Below are 24,296 nucleotides of genomic sequence, written 5' to 3'. Positions count from 1 at the left end.
TCTCCACACCCTCACCAGCACCTGTTATTTCCTGTGTGTGTGTGTGTGTGTGTGTGTGTGTGTGTTTCGGACGTTCGGACAGGTGTCCGCTGCATCCCGTTGTGGTTTTGATGCGCATTTCCCTGGTGGCTGGTGGTCTGGACCATCTCTTTGTGTGTCTGTCAACCATCTCTATTACTACTTTGGAGAAATGTCTATACAGATCCTCTGCCCACTTTTAATCAGATTATTTGGGGGGGTTGGTGTTGACTTGTGTAAGTTTTTTTATATATTTTGAATATTAACCCTTGTCTGATACACCATTGCAAACATCTTCCCCCATTCGGTTAGTTGCCTTTTGGTTTTGTTGATGATTTCCTTTGCTGTGCAAAAAGCATTTGATTTTTATGTAGTCCCGATAGTTTAATTTTGCATTTGCTTCCCTTGCCTGAGGAGACATGTGTAGAAAAATGATTTTATAATATCAAAGAATTTACTGTCTATGTTTTCTTTGGGGATTTTTATGGTTTCAGATTTCACATTTAGGTCTTTAATGCATGGGTCCAGTTTTATTCTTTTGCCTATAGCTGTCTGGATTTCCCAGCACCGTTTATTGAAAAAACTGTTTTTTTCCTCATTGTATATTCTTGCCTCCTTTGTTTTAGATTAATTAGCCATATAAGTGTAGGTTTATTTTGGGGCTCTCTCTTCTGTTCTATTGATCTGTATGTATTCTACTGTGTTGAGTACTTTAGCTTTGTTATATCTTCACATTTGGAATTATAATACCTCCAGCCTTTTTTTACCTTCTCAAGTTTGCTTTGGCAATTTGAGGTCTTTTGTGATCCCATACAAATTTTAGGATTATTTGTTCCAGTTCTGTGAAAAATGCTGTTTGTATTCTGATAGAAATTACATTGACTCTGTAGGCTGCTTTGAGAAGTGTGGACATTTTAATAGTATTAGTTCCTTTGATCCTAGAATGTGGAGTATCTTTCCATTTGTTGTGTCATCTTTAATTTCTTTCATCAATGTTATATAGTTTCCAGAGTACAGGTCTTTCACTCCTTGGTTAAATTTATTCCTAAGTATTTTGTTCCTTTTAATGCAATTATAAGTGGGATTGTTTTCTTAATTTCACTTCATCATTCGTACAGAGAAATGCAACTGATTTCTATATATTGATTTTGTATTCTGTGACCTTACTGAATTTACTTATTCTAGTATTTTTTGGTGGAGTGTGTAAGGTTCTCTCTATATAATATTATGTCATCTGCAAATGCTAAATGTTTTGCTTCTTTACGAATTTGGATGTCATATATTTATTTTTAGGCTGATTGCTGCGGCTAGGGCTCTGAGCTGTGCTGAATCAAAGTAGTGACAGTAGATATCCATATCCATATCTTGCTCTCGATCGTAGAGGAAGAGCTCTTAGTTTCTTACTATTGAGTGTGATTTCAGTGTGGGTTTTTCATATATGGCCTTTATTATGTTGAGAAATGTTACCTCCAAACCTATTTTTTTGAGTTTTTATCGTGAATGTATGTTGTACTTTGTCAAATCTTTTTCTGCATCTATTGAGATGATTTTTTTTGTCCTAACTCTTGTTAATGTGATATATCATGTTGATTGATGTATGAACATCAAACCACACTTTTATCCCTGGAATAAACCCCACTTAGTTGTGATGAATCATTTTTTAATGTATTGTTTGATTTGGTTTGCCAATATTTCAGTGAAAATTTTTGCATCTATGTTCATCAGAGAGATTGGCCTGTACGTCTCTCTTTTTATATTATCTTTACCTGATGTCAGGGTGATGCTGACCTTGTAGAATGAATTTGAAAGATTTCTTTTCTCTTCCATTTTTTGGAATAGTTTGAGAAGAATAGATATTTCTTCCTCTTTAAATGTTTGGTAGAATTCAACCTGTGAAGCCATCTGGTCCTGGACTTTTCTTGGGAGTTTTTTGATTACTGATTGAATTGATCTGTTCAAATTTTCTATTTCTTACTGGAAGTAAATTCAGTTTTGGAAGGTGTTACGTTTCTAGGAATGTTTCCATTCCTTCAACATTACCCAGTTTGTTGGCATACAATTTTTTATAACATTCTTTTATAATTCTTTGTATTTCTGTGCCATTGTATTTTTTTTTCCTTCTTCATATCTGGTTTTATTTATTTGAGTCCTCTCTCTTTTTCTTGATGAGTCTGGTGAAAAGTTTATCAATTTTATTAATCTTTTCAAAGAACCAGCTCCTGGTTTCATTGATCTATTCTATCGTTTAAGGAGGGTTTTGTTGTTATTGTTTTGATTGGTTTTTTTTTTTGTCTCTATTTCATTTCTTTCTACTTTAATCTTTATTTCCTTTATTCTGCTGGCTTTGGGATTTGTTCTTTTTCTATCTCCTTTAACTATAAAGTTTGTTTGAGATCTTTCTTGCTTTTTGAGGTATGTCTGTATTGTTATAAATTTATCTCTTTGATCAGCTTTTGCTTTATCTGAAAGATTTTGGACCATTGTGTTTTCATTTTTATTTGTCTCCATGCATTTTTTAAATTTCTTTTATATTTTGGTTAACCCACTCAATGTTTACTAACATGTTATTTCACCTCCATTTATTTGTGTTCTCTCCAGATTTTTTCTTCTGTTTCATTTCTAATTTAATACTGTTATGGTCAGAAAACATGCATGATACTATTTCAGTATTTTTTAATTTATTGAGACTTGTTTGTGGCCTAACATGCAGCCTATTCTGGACATTGTTCCATGTGTACTTGAAAAGACTGTATATTCTATTGTTTTTGGATAGAATGTGCTGAATATCTGTTAGGTCCGTCTGGCCCAATGTGTCACTGAAATCCACTATTTCCTTGTTGATTTTCCATCTGGCTGACTAACCCATTGATGTAAGCGGTGTATTAATGGCCCTTACTATTACTGTGTCACTGTCAGCTTCTTCCTTGAAGTCTGTTCATAGTTCCTTTATTTACTACTTCCGTGTTGAGAGCAAAAATAGTTACAGTTGTTCTATCCGTTTGTTGGCTTGTTCCCTTTATCATTACTTTTTTTCTTGGTACAGTCTTTGTTTTAAAGTCTGTTTTGTCCAATGAAAGTATTGTTACTCTGGCTTTCTTTTCACTTTTATTTGCATGGTAAGTGGTTTTCCATCCCTTCATTTTAAGTCTGCATATATCTTTAGGTCTGAAGTGAGTCTCTTGAGCTTATCATGTAGATGAGTCTTTTTTTAATCCATTTACTCACCATCTTTTGATTGGAACATTTATTTCATTTACATTTAAAGTAATTATTGATATGTATATACTTATTGCCATTTTGTTATTTGTTTTATGGTTGTTTTCCTAGTTCTCTGTTCCTTTCTTCTTCTCTTGCTCTCTTCCATTGTGGTTTGATGGCTTCCTTTTGTGTTACGCTTGGATTTCTCTCTTCAGTTTTCTTTTTCTGTTTTAAAAATAATAATAATTATAATAATTATTATTATTATAAACATAAAATATATTTTTATCCCCAGGGGTATATGTCTGTGAATCGCCAGGTTTCACAGCACTCAGAGCACTTCAGAGCACTCACCATAGCACATACCCTCCCCAATGTCCTAACCCCGCCTCCTTCTCCCAACCCCCTCCCCACAGCAACCCTCAGTTTGTTTTGTGAGATTAAGAGTCACTTATGGTTTGTCTCCCTCCCAATCCCATCTTGTTTCATTTATTCTTCTCCTACCCTCTTCATTTATTCTATATCATGTGTAGATTCTTTTTAATGCATGGTTGTCATTAGGTTCGTATATAACATCTTATGCATATAAAAGTCTGTATAAATGTATATCTAAGTTGGTCGCTGAAGTTTGAATTCAGTTGGGCCGTATTAGTGGCCACACTGGATGCTTGTCCTCATCCTGTCTGTTGGGGCTGCAGGCACACTGAACTGCAGGGCACTCTCCTGTGTTGTCTCCTGAGAGGCTCATTGGTACATGGAGCCAGACACCAGAACACATGCCTACTTTCAGCCCCCCTTGTGACTGTCATCACACTGATCTGTATGCAGCCTGCCTTATCCCCTGAGAGGCTTTCATGGGTGGATGAGGCCAGAAGTTAGATCTCGTGCCTGCCCCCAGTCTCTGTGGCAGTGCTGCAACTGCACTGATGGGCCAGGCAGTCTCTGATCTGCCAGCCATAAGGGTTGGCTACAGGGACTGTGTGCACTGTGTGTGTAGTTATTTTTCCCTCTCCCCAGGGTGGGAATTACTTTGGAGTGGTACTGGTCCCTGCCAGGACTGCTTGTAGAGTGTGTTAGGCCAATAGCCACTTTTTCGGGACACTTGCTAAGTGGGGCAAGTTGGTTGGCGTGGCTCCACAGGATAATGTGGAGGCAGGAAACATTGTGATAGCAAAATAGGTGGGAAGAGTTTGTGCTGGCTCCAAAAAGCATCCAGCTGTCTAGCCTATGGGATGGGGGAGGATAGAAATGGCACTCATTAGCTCTTTAGTTCTTGGAGAAGTTTCCTAATGATTCTTGTCCCTCTGGGGCACGTTCTGAAATTAGTAAATAAATCTCCATAATACCCCAGGTGCTTTTAAAACTACTGCTTTTATGCTGTGTCCCAGCTTGGTTATATGTTATGCTGGCTCTTTAAGAGTGGAGACTCAGTTTCCTTTTGCCCTCTGGCTCTCCTGGAGCTAAGCCCCAGTGATTGTAAAAACTGGTGATGTTAAGTCTACTGGTTTTCAAAGCCAAATGTTATGGGGACTTGTCCTCTCAATGCAGACTCCCTGGGCCTTGGATACTCTTGTGAGGTCTGATGCTTCCACTTCTCCATGCTTGTGGTATCCCTCCCATTGGTGGTTGGTCTCCCCATGGGTTTAGTTCTTGACCCTAGCTCTGCTCCTCTTACACTTTTTGATGTTGCTCTCACTCTGTGATTAACTGTGAAAAGTCTGTTCTGCCAGTCTTCAGGTTGTTTCCGTGTTAATTGCACTGATATGTTTATGTGTCAGTGTGGACGTCAGTATTGTGTCAGAACAAGGTGAGCTTAGGATTCTCCTATTTTGCCATCTTCCCAGCCTTCTGCACGCTTTTTTCTTTGGGTATTTAAAGCTTATGAAAAAAATTGTAATTTAAGATGTTTGTAATTGATTGTTATGAGACATGTTAATAGAGAAACAACAAAAAGCTTTACCTGTTGCTTAATTTATATTTAATTGGCCTTTTGTCCTAACATATCTGTTGTAAGAGGACCTGTTCTTATTCTGAGTATTTCTAGGCTACATTATAAAGGCTGAAAATAAAGATTTAACTCCGTTTTATTCCTCTTTCCACTTTAAGTTATTAAAGTAGGATAATTTTCACATTTTTATTTTATACACATGAATAGATAACATGGCTTAGATCATTTACAAAGAATTTTCTGAGAATAAAGATAGTACTTTAATATTATAAAAATTCTTTTCAGTGTGTCAAAATTCTATCTTTAAACCTAAGTAACTGAAATGTTCACCTATACACAAACACTTATTAAGTGTCATATTCATATTATTCTTGGAGGCCTTGCAAAACTGGACTTGAATATATGGGCAACCATTTCTTATTACATTTTTCATTTTCTTACTCCTGATTATTGGCCAAAATTTTCATCCATGTAGTTTTTCATATGGGTGCTTCTATTTCATATTTTTAAATTATTAACTATTTCCCAAAGTAGTATTTCTTTCAGTAGATATTTGCCAGGTACAACTACATATATTGTGATTTCTAGAAAAATGAGGTGGTAACCCTGTTCTCAATGATGCTTTTTATTTAAAAAACAATACTTACTGTTACAATTTTTCCTTTTGTTAAGATTACATTTATTCCTCACTTTCTAAATGAATGACATTGGGGCCCCTTGCTGGCTCAGTCAATGCCGCGTGCAACTCTTGATCTCGGGGTCGTGGTTCAAGCCCCACACTGGGTGTAGAGACCAGTTAAAAATAAAATCTTAAAAAAAATGAAAAGTATTTTAATGATGCAAAATTGTTTAAACCACCATTTCATTGGAATGAGAAAAAATTTGTTAGGAATTCTAATGTATTAATTAAAGAATAGATTAAGTAGGTAGGTAAGATAGTGTTGGTGTGTCTAATCAAGCTATATCTGGAAAATCAGTTCAGAATCTGTTTTTATAGGAAATAAAGGTGGTAGCGCAGAAAGTTATATTTATGTATATAACTTTGATGTATACAAATGTCAAATTTTATTTCAAACAGGTTTGGCTGTGGCAATAGCATTCATATAAAATGCATGAAGATCCTAGCTAATTATCAGGATAGGATTTCAGACACTTCTGTGTTGAAATGTCCTCTGTGTAGGAAAGAGTTTGCACCATTAAAACTTATTTTAGAAGAATTCAAAAACTCGAGCAAACTTGTGACTGCGGCGGAAAAAGAGCGGCGGGACAAACACCTTGGAATTCCGTGTAATAGCTGCAAACAGTGTCCGGTGGAAGGGAGATGCTATAAGTAAGTGTCCTTAGTCGGACTATAAACCTGCGTTCTAGTTTTGTCTTTCACTTCCAGAAACTTGGAGCAGTAGGGCACTGATAGACCGCCTCTTCTGCAGAAGTGTGTGTGCCTTCAGTGATGGCTGCTCATGTCGGCTTTCCAGGCTGGTGGTTCATGCCAGCCCAGGACCTCGAAAATTCTGACTGTTTTATTTTCTTCACTTAGACAGAGATCCTGGCTTTGTTCTCCAGCTTTAGGGAGTCTAAGGTAGCACCCTGTCTCGGAAGCTCTGGACATAGACCTAAATGGGTTTCCCAATTCAGAGCCCTCAGCTTCTCTTTCCTTGAACCATCAGTGAGGTCATTACCAAACACTGCTAGGACTGAGCTAGGGGCACTGACTAGATTGACAGAATAGTTACTCAAGTTTCCCAAACTTGAAATTGCGATGAGTATAAGTTGTTTTTTTCTTTAATCCTCTACCTCAACAACAATAAGATAAATATTGAGAAAACAATTTTTATTACTTTGTAAGTAATCCCCAAACTTTCCCACAATTGCCACACTAAAACATCAATTAACTGTTATGCTTGGGAAATTTGTGTTTTAATTAAAGTTTTAGCTTAACTATGTTAAGAAAATATATTCTTTTTTTCAGTCTTCCTAGAAATACATTATGATGAGCCCAATTAATATATTTTCAGAACCCTCTTATAAAACCATAAAACTTTTTTTGTCACTTCTATCAAAAAATGATAAGTTCTCTGTTTTGAAGTGCTCTTTCCTCTATGTGTCACGTAGAACAAAATCAGCTGATCATTATTAAAAGTCTTTACTGGAAAATGACTGGCCTAAGAAGTCTCCAAAGGAGCCTTCTAAATTGAGGAAGAGGGGAGAACTTTTGTAGAGGCTTGGTGTGTGTTCAGCTAGTGTCAGGAACATTGATTAAATAGAATTCCAGAAGGGGGAAGGACTCGATCTTTGGTTTTAGCAGCCGCTGTTCTCAGGAGGCGTGGATCCAAACAGTAAGGAGCTAACGTGACAGGTAGGACTGCAACGAGGCAGGAAGCGGCCACAGGGTAAAATTCTCAGTCTTCATTACGGCCCGTTCTTCAGATGATTAGTATGTGGCTTTAGTGCACTATTTCGAATCTTTCTTGCTTGTATTTCATGACTGATCGCGCTCCCTTATTATTCTGAGCTTTCCGACTGTGCTTTCTTCTTTGTGGATGATTCTTCTCGCTCCGTCTTGCACGGGAGGAAAAGCTTATCTATACCTTTCTAGCTTCTTTTAGTTGGCCTATTAATTTAACTGGCATGAGATAGATTAATAGCAGAAAAATAATTTTAAATCTGTTCATGTGGAAGCCTCACATTGGCATGGAAGTTTCAGAGACAAGCTGTTGAGGCTTTTAAGTCTGAGCTAAGAAGAGGGAGTAAGGGTCTGGGGCTTCAGAGGGAAAGGGGGCAACCCGCGGGAAGACGAGAAGAGCAAACGTGCGCCGGCCACCCAGAAACAGTGGGACACCAAGGGATCTGAGGAAGCAGGCCCTGCGGAGCTCCGTCCGTCTCACCAGACACAGCCCATGTTCTTGTAGCTATCTCGGTGAGAACTTGCTTTCTGGACCAGTCCTCTGTCTAAATTCCTTTAGGCAGTTGAGCGGGTGGCTGGGGTTGGGGGCGTAAAAATCTCTTCCTGAGTCCTTCAGGCCTTGATCTGCTTCAGCTCTCAGGATGCTCTGGTGGCACAAGCATTGCTCCAAACATGGGCTTTCTGCACTGTTGTGGGAAGAGAGGGAATAGATTCCCGTTTTCAAGAAGTATTGTAAGTACAGTTCTTTATGAAACAGTTGAAAACACTGGATAATCAAATGATAGAATGCCTAACAGGCTATAAATCCTGTAGGAATTTAGAGAGAGAAAGAAAAGAAAGCTAAGGTAGTAGGAAAAATCAAACGGACGCACATAGACAAAATAATGCCTCTCAGGTGTGTCTGTGTCCTCATGCTCAGAACAGACCTCTTAAGTTACGTGTCCTAGAGAAATTCAAGTTGCAGATGTAATTAAGAGTGCTGAATGCCTGCCCTTGAAATAAGAATATTCTTGATGGTCTGGACCCAGTGTCATCACTAAGGTGGTTAGGAGTGGACAGGGCGGGGGCTTAGTCAGAGGGAAATACGACTATGGAAGAAAGGCCCAGAGAGACAGAGCGTTGTCTGCATTGAAGACGGAGTAAGAGGCCACAAGCTGAGCCCAGGAAGGTAGAGAGACTCTAGGAAACGGAAAGGCAAGGAGGCACATCCCTGTGGAACCTCCGGGAACAAATGCGATCCTGCCGATCCCTGGATTTTAGTCCCTTGAGAACCATGTCAGACTTCTATCCTACAAAATTATGAAATAATAAACTTGCAATGATTAAGCTGCTAAATTTGTTGTAATTTGTTACAGTAGTAGTGGGAAGCAAATATGGGTGAGATAATTTGGGCTTTTATCCAATTTGCCTAGTTCCCAGGGAATTTTGGCGGGAATTGTTCATCAAAACCATCAAACTAATTGGATTCATTTTCTTGTATGTCTTGTTCTTTTGTATTTTCAGGTGTACCAAATGTACAGAGTTCCACTTATGCCAGGAATGTTTTCCCAGCCGCTGTCACCCTCCTCACGCATTTACATTCCGTGAGGTGCTGCACCTTGAGTTTTATACTGTATTTCTATTTGTACTGCTTAAATCTGAATAAAATAAATCTAAGAATAATAAGAATAGATGATACTTTTTAACAGGGCTGATTTTTTAAAAATGAAAGCCTAAGACAAATTTTTATGAGAACTTTTTTTCATAGGAACATACAAGGGAAGCAGCTATCATGCCAACAGTTTATAAAACTAACACAATAACAAACATCTGACGATAGTATGCATAAATATCTTAAATACAGGAATTACAGCCACTGAGTTTGAATATTAACTTCTAAAAAAAACTCGGTGTTTCAAACTGATATAACTTATTGACAACCAAGTATAGTTTAAAATTTCTTACATCAAAAATAATAAAATGTTATTACAATCATTTGAACTGTGCACTTAGAAGTGTCTCCTATTGCTTAATACTAATGCTAATTCTACCTATCACACAAGATAAAAATCCACAATTATCATTATTAATATTTGCCTTAAAAATGGTAGCTGTGCAATAGTATGTTAGACTCACTAATAATTTGTAAATTCTTAATGTTAAAAAAGGTGTATTTTTAAATAAGTCTTTGTTATTTACATTATGTTGATACACAACTAATTTTAATCCACAAAATTAAAATTTCCATGATTTTCAAAGTAACTTATTTTTACTTATTACAGAAGAGAAATCAAAGGTGGAAATCACTAGAAAAAGGATCAGATGAAATTGTAAAATATGCAGACATTAGAAATGAGAAAGAAGAAAAGATGCCACATTTTCAAGAAAAGCAAGGGTGAGATTTTCAGCGAAACTTACATTTCTTTTATGACTTGGGACATTTACATAATTTTTCAATTTGAGTAAGTTTTATTCATTCCTTTGTTCAGGAAATACGAATCATATGTTAACCCGATTATACAAGCAAAGAGGAAGGTTCTAGAGTCAGACTGCCGGAGTCCGGGCCTTGTACACTAACCCCAGGCTGGCTGTGTGACTTCTGGGCTGGTTACTTCACTTTCCTCTGCCACATACATTCCGTCTTTAAATGTTAATAATCATAAAACCAGACTCCTAAGAATTTTGAGTTACTACACAAAGCAAATATTAATACTTATTAATATTAATAAATAATATTAAATGAGTTAATACACAGAGCAAATATTCAAATAATTTTGTCTAGTATTATGAATCTCACCAGAGTCTACTAGCTACAAGGCATATAGTAGTTCCCTCAGTAAATAAATGATTGTTTAAATAAACATAAAATTAAAACTGACAGTAAGTAAAAAAAAAAAAAAAAAAGCAGAGGGACTTGATATCTGCTTTGAGGTGACTGAGCCCCGGAGGAAGAGCATCTTTTCTTCCTCACCCCCACTTTCCCCAAATGGAGGAGATTTCTTAACTCGGACTGGGCTGTTTATCAGTGGATAGACCTCTAGGTTTCCTGTCATATTCTTCATTAAAGGGAATTACATGTGCTGGGTATTACTGACCTATTAGCTACATCATAAAACTATACAAAAGAGGTCAATTTGAAAGTATGAGATAAAATTAATTTTTAAAAAATAATTTTAGTGATTTATCCAAATAACAATTGTGCTTGTTCTCATTAACACAAACACACACATTTCTGTCAAACCCAATGCACGTTTACTCATGTCCTGTGGGCACTCCACACACTTGAAGACCACAGTCTTGAAGAGCATAAAATACCTCGCAGGTGTAGAATAAGCCTATGTAAACGGTCTCCATCTCCATTTCCTCTGGCTCTGTCTAGTTACCACACATTAGAGTGACAAGTTGTGTAACTAAAGGTTTTGAGTATATTATAGGTAGAAGCAAAAGAACATTAGGGTAGAAAAGCATGCTAGGTAGAGAAAGTGGAATAAATAAAAGGAGATAATTTCAAGATAAAGTATTTAAGTTATCACCTTAAATAATGAAAATACACTTTTTTTGTTTTTAGTTGACAATTAGATGACCTTGGTAAAAGCAATTGCTGTAGTATGATGGACGTGTACCTGTAGAGTCATAAGATATGTAAACTTTTCTGAGAAATATAGGCATGGCTTTTTTTGTTGCACTTGTCTTAATTATACTTTATAGATACTGCATGTTTTACAAACTGGAGTTTTGTGATAACCCACATCAAACAAGTATATTGGTGCCATTTTTCCAACAGCATTTGCTCACTTCATGTCTCTGTATCATATTTTGGTAATTCTTGCAATATTTCAGACTTTTTCAGATTGTTAGTGTGTTTGTTACAGTGATCTGTGGTCTTTCACATTACTCCTGCAATGTTGTTTTCATGCCTGCTAATACAACATCCATTCTGCAACCCATGAATTCATGAATACTTTTGACTTTCAAATCTTATTATTTAAGAAATAAATTCTTAAAATTTTAATTCCAGGAGTTAAACACAGTGTTATGTTGGTGTCAGGTACACAATAAGTGATTCAGCAATTAGATACATTACTTGGTGCTCATCATGGTACGTGTCCTCTTAATCCCCAGCACCTACTTCCGCCCAGGAGCTACCATTTTGTTCCCGAGAGTGAAGAGTTTTTTAGTTTGTCTTTTTTCCTTTGTTCTTTGGTTTTCCTTGGTTTGTTTCTTAAATTCCACGTATGAGTGAAATGATATTTATTTTTCTCTGACTTATTTCACTTAACATTATAACCTCTACGTCCCATATTGCAAATGATGAATATTTCATTCTTTCTTATGGGTAAGTAATAGTCCACTGTGTGTGTGTGTGTGTGTGTACATGCACATGCATGTGTGTGTGCTTTTTCTTTGTCCACGAATCTATCAGTGGACATTTGGGTTGTTTCCATACTTTGGCTACTATAAATAGTGCTGCAGTAAACAGGGGCACATATATTCTCTCAAGTTAATGTTTTCATATTCATTGGGTCTGTATCCAGTAGTGTGATTACAGGATCATAGGGTATTTCTATTTTTAATTTTTTGAGGAACCTCCGTACTGTCTTCCACAGTGGGACTGCACCAGTTTGCATTGCCACAAACAGTACAAGATGGTTCCTTTTTCTCCACATCCTTTGCAACATTGGCTGTTTCTTGTATTGTTCATTCTAGCCATTCGGACAGGTGTGAGGTGATAGCCCATTCGGATTTTGATTTGCATTTCCCTGATGAGTTAGAGTGAGCATCTTTTCATGTATCCATTGGCCATCTGTAAGTCTTCTTTGAAGAAATGTCTGTTCATGTCTTCTTCTGCCCATTTTTAATTTTTTCTATTTTATTATTTTTTTAAGATTTTATTTATATAGAGAGTCGGGGAGGGATGGAAGGAGAGGGAGAGAATCCCAAGCACGCTCTGCACTGAGCCTGGAGCCTGACGCAGGGCTGGATCTCACAACCCAGAGGTCATCACTTGAGCAGAAAGCCAAGAGCTGGAGGCTTAACCAACTGAGCCACACAAGTGCCCCCTGCCCATTTTTTTTTTTTAGTTAGACTCTTTGATTTGTGTTGAGTTTTAGAAGTTCTTTACATATTTTGGATACTAACTATTAATCAGATATGTCATTTGCAAATATCTTCTTCCATTCAGTATGTTGTCTTTAGTTTTGTTGGTTGTTTATTTGCTGGGCAGAAGATTTTTATTTTGATGTAATCCTAATAGTTTATTTTTTATTTTGTTTCTTTTGCCTCAAAGAAACATACCTATAGGGGTACCTGGTTGGTCAGTTGGTTAAGCATTGGACTCTTGATTTTGGCTCAGATCATGATCTCAAGATCATGAAATTGAGCCCCACATTAGGCTCCTTGCTCAGCATGGAGTCCACTGCAGATTCTCTCTAATGTCCCCCTTCTGTTCCTTCTGTTCCCCACCCCACATATACTCTCTCTCTTTCTCTCCAAAATAAGTATTTTAGAAAAAGAGAGAGAGAGAGAGAAGACATATCTAGAAAGATGCTGTTATAGCCAATGTCTGAGAAATTACTGCCTGTGCTCTCTTCTAGGATTTTTATGGCTTCAGGTCTCACATTTAGGCCTTTAATCTACTTCGAGTTGACTTTAGTGTATGGTATAAGAGTTTGGTCCAGTTTCATTCTGTCCATGTGGTTACGAGACACCATTTATCAAACAGACCTTTTCCCAGTGCATGTTCCTGCCTTCTTCTTGAAGATTCTTTGGCCATATAATTGTGGGTTTATTTCCAGATTTTCTGTTCTGTTCCATTGTCTATTTTTCTGCCAATACCATGCTGTTTTGATTACTACATCTTTGAAATACAACTTGAAATCTGGAATTGTGATAGCTTTAGCTTCTTTTTCAAAATTGCTTAGGCTATTCAGTGTCTTTTTTTGTTCCATTCAAATTTTGGGATTGTTCTAATTCTGTTTATATCCCTATAAAAATCTAGAAAAATGCATTAAGTCTGTAGATTGCTTTAGGTAGTATGGACATTTTAACAATATTTGTTCTTCCATGAACATGGAATGTCTTTCCATGTGTTGTGTCGTCTTCAATTTCTTTCTTCAATGTTTTACAGTTTTCACCTCCTGATTAAGTTTATTCCTAGGTATTTTTTTCTTTTTGGTGCACTTTTAAATAGAATTTTTCTTAAATTTTCTTTCTGTTGCTTCATTATTAGTGTATAGAAACGCATGAGATTGCTACATGATTTTGTATCCGGTGAACTTACTGAATCCTTTATTGGTTCTAGTAGTTTTTGGTGTTTTCTATATATTATATCTTGTCATATGCAAATGGGGTTTTCTATATATTATATCTTGTCATCTGCAAATAGTGGAAGTTTTGCTACTTCCTTACCTATTTGGATGTCTTTTATTTGTTTTTCTTCTCTGACTGCTATAGCTATTACTTTGTTGAATAAAAGTGGTGAGAGTGAACATCTTTTTTTATTATTATTCATTTGAGAGAGAGAAAGAGAGCGTGAGAGGGGGAGAAGCAAATGGAGAGGCAGAAGCAGACTTCCCTGCTGAACAGGGAGCCCAAGATGACTCAATCCCAGGACCCAGTGATCATGATCTGAGCTGAAGGCAGACGCTTAACCATCTGAACAACTCAGGCATCCCAAGAGTGAACATCCTTGTCTTGTCCTGAGGAAAATCTCACAGCTTTTCACTAGTTTGATGTTAGGTGTGAGTTTTTCATATATGACCTTTATTATGTTGAGATATGTTTCTTCTAAACCAACTTTGAGAATTTTTATTATAAATGGATGTTGTACTCAATCAAATGCTTTTTCTGTATATTGAAATGATCATATGATTTTAATCCTTCATTTTGTTGATATGATGTATGAGTTGATTGATTTGCATATATAAAACAATTCCTGCATCCCAAGAATAAATCCCACCGGAGCATGGTGAATAATCTTTGTACTGTATTGTTGCATGTCGTTTGCTAATATTTTGTTGAGAATTTTTACATCTATGTTTATCAGGGATATTGGCCTGTAGTGTTTTTTTTTTTTTTATAGTGATACTGCCTGGTTTTGGTATTATGGTAATCTTGGACTTGCAGAATGAATTTGGGAGCTTTCCTTCCTCTTCTATTTTTTGGAATAGTTTGAGGAGAATAGATATTACCTCTTCATTAAATGTTTGGTTAAACTCACCTGTGACACCACACTGCCCTGGACTTTGTTTTTTGGGGCATTTTTGTTTGTTTTGTTTTGTTTTTATTACTATTCAATTTCATTGTTAGAGATTGGTCTGTTCAAATTTTCTATTTCTTCCTAATTTAGTTATGGGATGTTACGTTTCTACTAATTTATCCACTTCTTAGGTTGTCCAATTTGTTGGCATACAACTATTCATAATAATATCTTCTAATTTTTTGTATTTCTGTGGTGTTGGTTTTTATTTCTCCTCTGTCATTTCTGATTTAGAGTCCTCTTTCTTTTAATGAGCCTGGCTAGGTTTATTAATTTTGTTGATCTTTTCAAAGAACCAATTGCTGGTTCATTGATCTGTTTTGGTGTTTCCTTAACTTCTATTTTGTTTATGTCTGTTCTGATATTTATTATTTACTTCCTTCTACAGGTTTGGGTTCTGGTCTTCTTTTTCTAGCTTATTTAAATGTAATGTTAAGTTGTTTATTTGAGATGTTTCTTGTTTCTTGAGGTAGGTCTGTATTGCTATAACTTTCCCTCTTGGAACAGCTTTTGCTGCATCTCAAAGATTTTCCACCATTCTGTTTTCCTTTTTCTCCATGTATTTTTTTTTAATTTCCTCTTTGATTTCTTGGGTAAGCCATTCCTTATTTAATAGCATGTTATTCAACCTCCATGTATTTGTGCTTTTTTCCAGATTTTTTTTCCTGTGGTTGATTTCTGGTTCCATAGTGTTCTGGTCAGAAAAGATGCATGATAGAATTCAATCTTTTTTAATTTACTAAGACCCGTTTTGTGGTCCTATTATGTGATCTGTTCTGGAGAATGTTCCATATGTACTTGGAAAGAATGTGTATTCTGCTGTTTTAGGATGAAATATTCTGATTATATCTTTTAGACCTATCTGGCCCAATGTGTTATTCAAAGCTACTGCTTCCTTTTTGATTTTCTGTTTGTATGATCTATCCATTGATGTAAGTGAGGTGTTAAAGTCCCCTAATTATACTGCGTTACTACCAATTATTTACTTTATGTTTGTTATTGGCTGCTCTATTTGGTTGCTCCCAAATGTTGGGTGCAAAAATATTTGTAATTGTTATATATTCTTGTTGGATTATTCCCATTATGATTATGTAGTGTCCTTTGTCTATTATCACAGTCTTTGTTTTCAAATCGATTTTGTATGATGAAAGTGTTGCTACTCTGGCTTTATTTTCACTTACATTTGCATGATAAATGTTTTTCCATCCCTTCATTTTCAGTCTGCATGTGTCTTCAGGTCTGAAATGAATCTCTTGTACACAGCATATAGTTCTTGATTTATTATCCATTCAATTACCCCATGTCTTTCAATTGGAGTATTGTGTCCAAAGTAATTATTGAAGATATGTATTGCCATTTTTCAACTTGTTTTATGTTTGTTTTTGTAGTTCTTCTCTGTTCCTTTGTAATCTTTCTCTCTTCTCTCAGGGTTTGCTGGCTTTCTTTAGTCACATACGTGAATTCAATTCTTTTTATTATTTGCATAGCTATAACTAATTTTTGATTTGTGGTTACCATTAGGTTTAAATATAATATCTTATGCATATAGTAGTCTATATTAAATTGGAGTCACTTCCGTTTCAACCCATTCTCAATGCACTAAATTTTTCTTCTCTCCCTTCTATATTTTAGGGATATGGTGTCATCATTTACATCCTTTTTTGTGAATTTCTTGACTGATATTTACAGATATACTTAATTTTACTGCTTTTTTGCTTCCTCCTTTTCTTACTACTGCTTATGGCCTTTTCTTTTGATTCAAGGAGTCCCCTTTAACATTGCATATAGATCTAGTTTAGTGGTGATAAATTCTTTAACTCTTGTTTATTTGGGAAACTTTTTATCTCTCCTTCTATTCTGAATGATACCTTGCTGGAAAGAGTATTCTTGGCTGCAGGTTTTTTTTTTTTTTTCCTTTTACCCTTTGTACATATTATGCCACTCACTTCTGGCCTGCAAAGTTTCTGTTGAAAAATCAGCTCATAGCCTTATGGGGATTCCCTTACATTAACTTATTAACTTCTTTCTTTTCTCTTGCTGCTTTTGAAATTATCTCTATATCACTACTTTTTGCTATTTTAATTACTATGTGTCTTGATGTGGACCTCTTTCAGTTGATTTTGTTGGGGATTCTCTGTGCCTCCTGGATCTGGTTTTCTGTTTCCTTCCCCATATTCAGGAAGTTTTCAGCTCTTATTTCTTCAAATAAATTTTCTGCCCTCTTTTCTCTCTCTTCTTTCTCCTGTTAAGGTTGATTGCTTTCTATTACTCTGTCCTCTGGGTCACTGACCTATTCTTCTGCTTCCTCCAGTCTATTTATTCTCTCTCATGTGTTTTTAATTTCAGCTATTGAATTCTTCATCTCTGTTTGTGCTTTCTATCTCTTTGTTGGCAGTTCTCACTCAAGTCGTTCACTCTTTTCTCAAGTCCAGTGGTATATTTATTACTTTAAATTATCAGGCATATTGCTTATCTCCATTTCATTTAGTTCTCTTGCTATGGTTTTCTGTTCTTTCACTTGGGGCATATTCCTTTATCTTCTCATTTTGTCTAACTCTATGTGTCTGTTTCTAAGTGTTACGAAAGTCAACTGTGTCTCCTATGTTAAAAGTAGTAGCCTTATGAAAAAGAAGTTATGTGGTTCCCTGTAGTGCAATGTCCCCTGGTCACCAAAATGTGGCACTTCAGGGATATCTCCTATGTGATTATGTGTGCCCTATGTTGTGGCTGAGTTGAATTTGTTTTCAGTCCAGTCACCTGCAATGGTTTGTCTGTTATGGGCAGGGTTTGTCCCTGTGTTATTAGTGGGCTAGTCTGGGGCTCTCTTGGGCTTGAGTTGAGTGAGACCAAACTTTTGCCATAATTGCATAACAATAAACTACAAAGTATTTTCCATGTATTACCTCCTGGGAGGCTTTTGTTGTTGGGCACAGGTTTGCCCCAGCCCACTGCTGGGGCCTAGTAAAATTGGTGTGTATGGTTATCTTCCCCTCTCACTGGGGCAGGAATCACTTTGGAGTTACGTCATCCTCTCTCAGGGGTGCTTGTACCCTGCCAGGCTTGAGGCCCCTCTTTGGACAAACTCTTGCCAAGGGCAAAGAGCTTGTTGGAGGAGGTGCATCCCCAGAGAACACAGGGACAGGGTGCTGCTGTTAGCAGTGTAGATGGAGAGTGTTAATACTGTATGGGTTCCAACACACATCTATGTGTTTAGCTGGGAGGTAGGGGAGGGAAATGCTGCCTACCAGCTATTTGGTTCTTGGAGTAGTCTCCCAGAGATCCCTGTCTCTCCAGCACATACTCTGAGATTAGTGAATACATCTTCTTCCTGTATATCCCAGTTTTTGAAATTGTCATTTCTATGCTGATCTTAATGGTACTGTTGGTTTTGCTCTCTCTTTTAGGGTGGGGACTCAGTTTCTTTCCGCCTCTGTCTCTCCCAAAACCAAGCCTGCTGATTTTTAAAGTTCCAGTTGATGGAACATTCAACTCTTGATGTTGGCTAAGGTCATGACCTCAGGGTCCTGAGATCAAGCCCTGTGTTGGGTTCCATGCTCAGTATGGTCTGCTTGAAATTCTCTCTCTCTTCCTTCTTCTCTCCTTCTGCTCTTCCCCCTACTCACTTTCTCTCTCTCTGGAAAAGGTAAATAAATCTTTAAGAGAAAGACTGTTGACAAATTTTGAAGGAAGATCTTCTGTGAGTAAAATGAAATCAAACAGCATCACATGTTACAGAAAAGAAGTGTTATTTGATGGGGTAGACTTCATTATTAACTTATTTCAAGAAATTGCCACAGCCATCCAAACCTTCAATAACCAGTACCCTGATCAGTCTGCAGTCATTAACATTGAGGCAAGATCAATAAAATATTATAACTCACTTAAAACTCAAATAATATTCACATTTTTTAACAGTAAATCATCTTTAGTTTAAGTATGTACATTAATTTTTCAGACATAATGTTATTGCACACTTAATAGACTATAGTATAATGTAAATATAACTTTTATTCACACTGGGAAACCAAAAAATTCGTTTGACTTACTTTCTGGTGATGGTCTGGAACCAAGCCCACAATATCTCTGAGGTATTTCTGTACTTGAACTTTGTTCTGAATGACTTTTAAATAATAGGAATATGTCTAATCTTTAACCAAGTTTTGTTTTTAAATACTTGTTTCATCTGTTTTGTCAGTCATTAATAGCATAAAATACATTTAATTTACATTAATCTTAGTTTTGTTGGTTGGTACTTCTGGAAAAAAAATGAAATTGGTACATTCAGAATCAAAACATGGTCTAAGAATACTAAAGTAGTAAGCATATACCCCAAGGGAAAGTAAGTTTCCTCTTAGATTCTCATCTAGCAATTTATCACAGTGACCTGGAATATTTAATGTGGCTTACCATGCACCTTACTCCCTACTAGATGGCATCATAAATTGGGCTGTATTTTTCTAAACACAAAGAGTAAGTGTTGGCCCAGACTGAAATAATTTGAGTATATGGTTCTCATTAAAATTTTGTTCTTATTTCATAGACATTAAAAATGCAAATCAAAAAATTTTAGGTCAGTGTTTTTGTTTGAAATGACTAAGTTTTGTTATTTATGAAGTTGATGTTGAAATTGGGGCCATCTTATTCAGCATTAATATATAAATATAGATTTATTTGACTTCATAATGTATGACATTTCTTACCTTTAGTTCATGAAAATATTGGATTCATTCACATTATTTATATGGAGTTTATTTACCTGTGTCATTGATTACTTCCTGATCTATAATCACATATAAATATTCATGTCTTTCTGCTAATTTTCATTCAGCCAAGTTTACACACCAAAACAAGTGGTGAAGTCACTGCCTCTCTTACTGATTACAAAGAATAGTAAGCTGCTTGCTCCAGGCTATCAATGTCGACTTTGTCTGAAGGCATTTCATCCGGGTCAACATACAAGATTGCTACCATGTACTCATAAGGTAGATGTTGCATCATTTTGGTCTGACTTTCCTCATAAGGCCAGTGTTTACATATGAATTGGCAATTTAAGTCTCTCCTTTCACTCGTTAGTTGTATTATGTGCAGAAATGTTCATATTGAACAGTATGTGTGAAAGAGCTGCAGTGGAGACTATAAAGGCGGCTCTGTCCCTTGTGGATGGATTTCTACTGATTAGGACTCATTTCTGCTATATGGTATTTAGATAAGATAAAATAACTCTTCAAGTTAGATTATTTTATCTACTTTATCTACTTTCATTACCCATATAAAGAAAAATCTTATAGAATAAAGTGTTTTTGTGATTCTTTGGATGAAACAGAAATGTTTAAGTTGACATAGTCAATTATTTCAAATGAATTCACTGAAATTAAAGTCTAACATTGTTCTATCATATATATAGTTGGTAACCAGTTTTCTATGAAATAGTTACTTTAAATAAATATTTATACCTTTAGAGTCACCTTTACTTAAAATGTCTGATAGTTTGTTTTCTTCCTAAGAATGTGATTTGTTATTTTATATTTTATACCTTATCATCATTAGATCCATTTCCAACTCTAGTTGTTTATGACCTATTTATTATTTATTAGCTTAATTATTTAATACATTTTGTAAATTTCATTCATTATAAAGAAACAGTAAAATTAATGGTCTAATAAGTAGTGGGATTTAACAATATTACAGAAATGTTATCCATAGAAGCCTTTCCATTTTAATGTTGAAAATGGAGATCAGTCCCATAACCCATTCATTTTCTTCTTTAAAATAGCTCCATAAAACTTTATAAATTATAATTATCTTCCATTCTTGCTAAATAGTTTTTAATAGTAACACAATAATGAAACTGGGAAAAACTTAGGTAGTTATACATTATAAACAAGATAATTTTATCGCTAATTTTATCTCTCACCTTTTTTTTAAGTTTCATAGGAAATGTATCGACAGTTGGTTATTCTACAAGTGCAATTCATGCCCTATTGATGGACAAGTTATATATAACCCTTTAATCTGGAAAGATAAAGCAGTAAGTGGACACACGCATCCATCGGTTTCAAATACAAACATCACTCATCTGTCAAAACAGGAAGAACTGGAACTTTTTATTCCTGGTACTGGATTAGTAATTAAACGAAATAGACTTAGAAATTTACCTAGAATAACCCAACATAATTCTGAGAAGTTTAATACACCTGAAAGTCCAACAGATACCCATCAGGATATAGCAATAGATGATCTATTCTCTAACAAGTTAGATGATTCAAACTCAAGAAAATTAATCTATGAATATAAAATTAGCCAACATTTCCCCAGGTATCTTCAAGATTTACCAACTGGACCCTTTGGGAAAATGTCATCTCAAACATTTCTTCCTGCTATTGCTGACAAGAATAATATGTGTCCTACTGGAATGGAAACCCCACATATCAATGAAAAATACCACACTTGTCAAAGCCAGAAGATGGCAAAAGACTGTAAACATATTAACCACAATCCAAAGAAGACTTCTGGTGCTAGAATGAGAGAAGACAAGAAGAGATTAGATACTTTACTTCCAGAAGATTTAAATCTTATTACCAATTGGGGTACAACTAAAATTAGTTTATCTAAAAGATATAATAATTGTATGGGTAAAATTAGACAAAAATATAGTAATCTGTCAAGAAGGCCTGAATCTCATCCTTTAAATATAAAAAGTCCTGAGCTATCTTTCATATTAGAAGGAGTTCAGTTATGAAGATGTATTTTTTATTAACATCAGAAAATATTTGGATATTTAACATAAAAATGTTTTATTTGTAGAACATAAACACTATACTCTTGACAAATGTTGATAGAATTGTCATCATTTTGCCTGCTTGTCTATGAATGACTAACTACTCTTAAAAGAAATGATCCCATTCTTTATAAGACTTAAAGCATTTGATAAATATGTTCAGAATGTTATTATGAATAAGTTTTAGAAATTTTATTTCATACTGATTAAAATAATTATTTTTACTTAAAGAAATAGATTTTCTTTGCTTTAAGCCACTGTTTTTAAACATTCCATTTATAACATGTAACATGGAGAGATTCTTTCCAGGACCTTGAATATTTTTTGCATTTTCTTACATTAATATTTACCACAAACCTATGGGAAAATCCAGATGGTGGTTATCTTGTTCACTTCATTTCTTTAAAGTTATTTCTTATACATGAAATGAAAAGTAAATATCCTTACAATGCTATAAGTTATGCCACATTTAGAATGATTTCACTGATGTCAAGAAACTTATAAGTACTATCAAATTCTACTATTTCTACTATTTTTGAAGACTGTATAAAATTACTTAATCCTCCCATTAAAATATATTTCAGGGAAAGAACCCTGTGTCTTATTCACTGCTGTACACTTAACATACAGTGCTTGACAAACATGGGTGTTCTATATTTGCTGAACTACCGAAGACATGTGGCCACATAGGAGGCAAACAAATCAAACAAACAAATGTGGTATTAGAAAACCAAGGAAAGAAAATGTAGTCAATTTTTAGCACTTGATCAGGTAAGATCAAAACTGAAGAATGCAATTTTGCTTAAGCAATAAGGAAAATATTAGTGGCCATAGCTAGGAGAGTTTAGTGGAGTAGTAGGAACCAAATCTAGGTTGGATTGGGCTGAAGAGAAAATGGCAGGTGAGGACATGGAAACAGGGCTATATACAACTCAGGATGAGAGATTATGAATGAAAAAAAAGAGACAAAAGTAACTGGAAGATGGAGGTTTAGGGTTTTGTTTTGTTTTTAAACTGAGACTTGAACCTACTTAAATGCCATTAAAAATATAGCTGGTGTGTGTGATAATTGATATTAGACAGCTACAGCTGATATGTGTGATGACTGTTAATAACAGAAGGATCTAGAGCACAAGTGTCAGAATGGCCTATAGTAGGATGCAGGAACTTATCCACTGTAACAGAAGGGGGTTATGTATTACAGATTTAGATGCAAGTGGTGGTTAAATTGTAGACTCAATCAGCAGAGAGTAGGCAAAGAAGAAAGATGTTTGAGGTTGTTGGAAAAGGATTAAAGAAACTATTTTCTTGAGAGAAATGGAAAGTGAACTGGGGAAGCATAATAGCATTTCAGGCAACTTTAAGTTCCTTTTAAGTTTGCTGGCTATGAATCTGTATATGGCGCCAATATGACTCATTTGGGTGATGTTTAGCTGCACAACATGGTCGATGTGTCATGGTAGAGAAGGTGGAGCTCTAAATTCATGAAGGATACAATTTTGGTCGTAGTTACAATGTAAGGAAAAGGAGCAAGCAAGTTTGGGGACACAACAAGGGAGAGATCGAAGAAGAAAGAGACTCAAAATCTGAACAAATTACAAGAGATTATAGGAAAAGGCTGACTCTAAGGCAAGATAAATGATAAATGGATTGAAAGACTAAGATTGGTCCAACAGGAGCACAAAGCAGGCATGCTGCAAACCCAAAAGTTTGGGTCAGAGAAAGTAATGACTGAAGAAGAGATTTCAAAGGGCAAGTTTCAGTGAGGTTCCAGGTATGGCTAAAGGTTGGTGGATGTGGCAAAGAGAAGCCTTCAAGAATGAAAATGTGACGGAAAATGAGAACCGATGACAATAACTGGGTCAGCCTCATAGACATTACTAACCTTCTCCGTAAGAGGAGTTAGGGAAGGAAGTCTGTAAATACATAGCCAGAAATCCTTAGCTGAAGGTGTCTGGAAGATCTACAGAGGAGGCGTAGAAAGGAGAAGAATCAAGAAATGGTAAATCCCAAAGGGAACTGACATTTTTATAAGAAAGTCTGGAGCTCTGATCTGCAAATGTCAAGGAGCACAGAGAAATTATCCTGATGCAAGGACAGTATGAGAAAATAAATGTGCTGTGAAGAGCGGGCTGCGGGGAAGGGACGTCCTTAGAAGGAATACAGGGTAAGGCAAGAGGGGACGAAGCGTGGAGGGACAGAAACATTTTATGAAAAGATGCCAGGGTTAAGGAGCTCATGGTAGTAGAATCATAAATCCAGAGAAAACATGCAAGGCTTTGGGATGGGAAGGGGAGTGCGCTGTTAGGGAAGGAAGGAGCACAAAGTACAGTGACGAAGGTGAGACTGAAGATGGGGCTTCCCTGGGGAAGGGACCAATACATGGAAATTTGAGGCAGAGTGAACAGGTTGTTTCAAAGACTGAATTTTAAGTTGTTGCTTGGTCGTAGCCCAGGTGGAGAGACTCACAGGATGTGACCTTCAGCACAGGACGCTCCTTATGCTGACTTTCTCAGCGGCAGATGTGTTGAGGCCCAATCACGTTGCCGGGTGTCATGGCAACAAAGACATGTAGTGAGGCAGCAGACGTCTAAATCGACTGAAGGCTGTTGGGCAGTGGGGCTGTGCACTGGTGGGAAAAGTCACCCAGCACCAGGGCCGTGTCGGGGATGGGAGGACATGGTGGGAGACTTGGGTGCAAGGAGCTGGTGGT

General features: G+C 36.1%; 1 protein-coding gene across 1 annotated transcript in view; it reads left to right on the top strand.

Annotated features, from left to right (window-relative positions):
• The window catches only part of ZSWIM2 (zinc finger SWIM-type containing 2), a 32,851-nt gene extending 10,706 nt beyond the window's left edge, over positions 1-22,145 (top strand). The window contains exons 5-9 of the mRNA XM_059392622.1: positions 6,243-6,494; positions 9,072-9,156; positions 9,830-9,942; positions 19,634-19,787; positions 20,732-22,145. Coding sequence (XP_059248605.1) covers positions 6,243-6,494; positions 9,072-9,156; positions 9,830-9,942; positions 19,634-19,787; positions 20,732-21,544 — 1,417 coding nt within the window. The 3' untranslated portion in view covers positions 21,545-22,145. The remainder of the gene's footprint in view (positions 1-6,242; positions 6,495-9,071; positions 9,157-9,829; positions 9,943-19,633; positions 19,788-20,731) is intronic.
• The last annotated feature ends 2,151 nt before the right edge of the window (positions 22,146-24,296 follow it).

This window comes from Mustela nigripes, chromosome 3 (assembly GCF_022355385.1).
Source record: "Mustela nigripes isolate SB6536 chromosome 3, MUSNIG.SB6536, whole genome shotgun sequence".
NCBI lineage: Eukaryota > Metazoa > Chordata > Mammalia > Carnivora > Mustelidae > Mustela > Mustela nigripes.
This window is presented reverse-complemented; position numbering and strand designations above follow the sequence as displayed.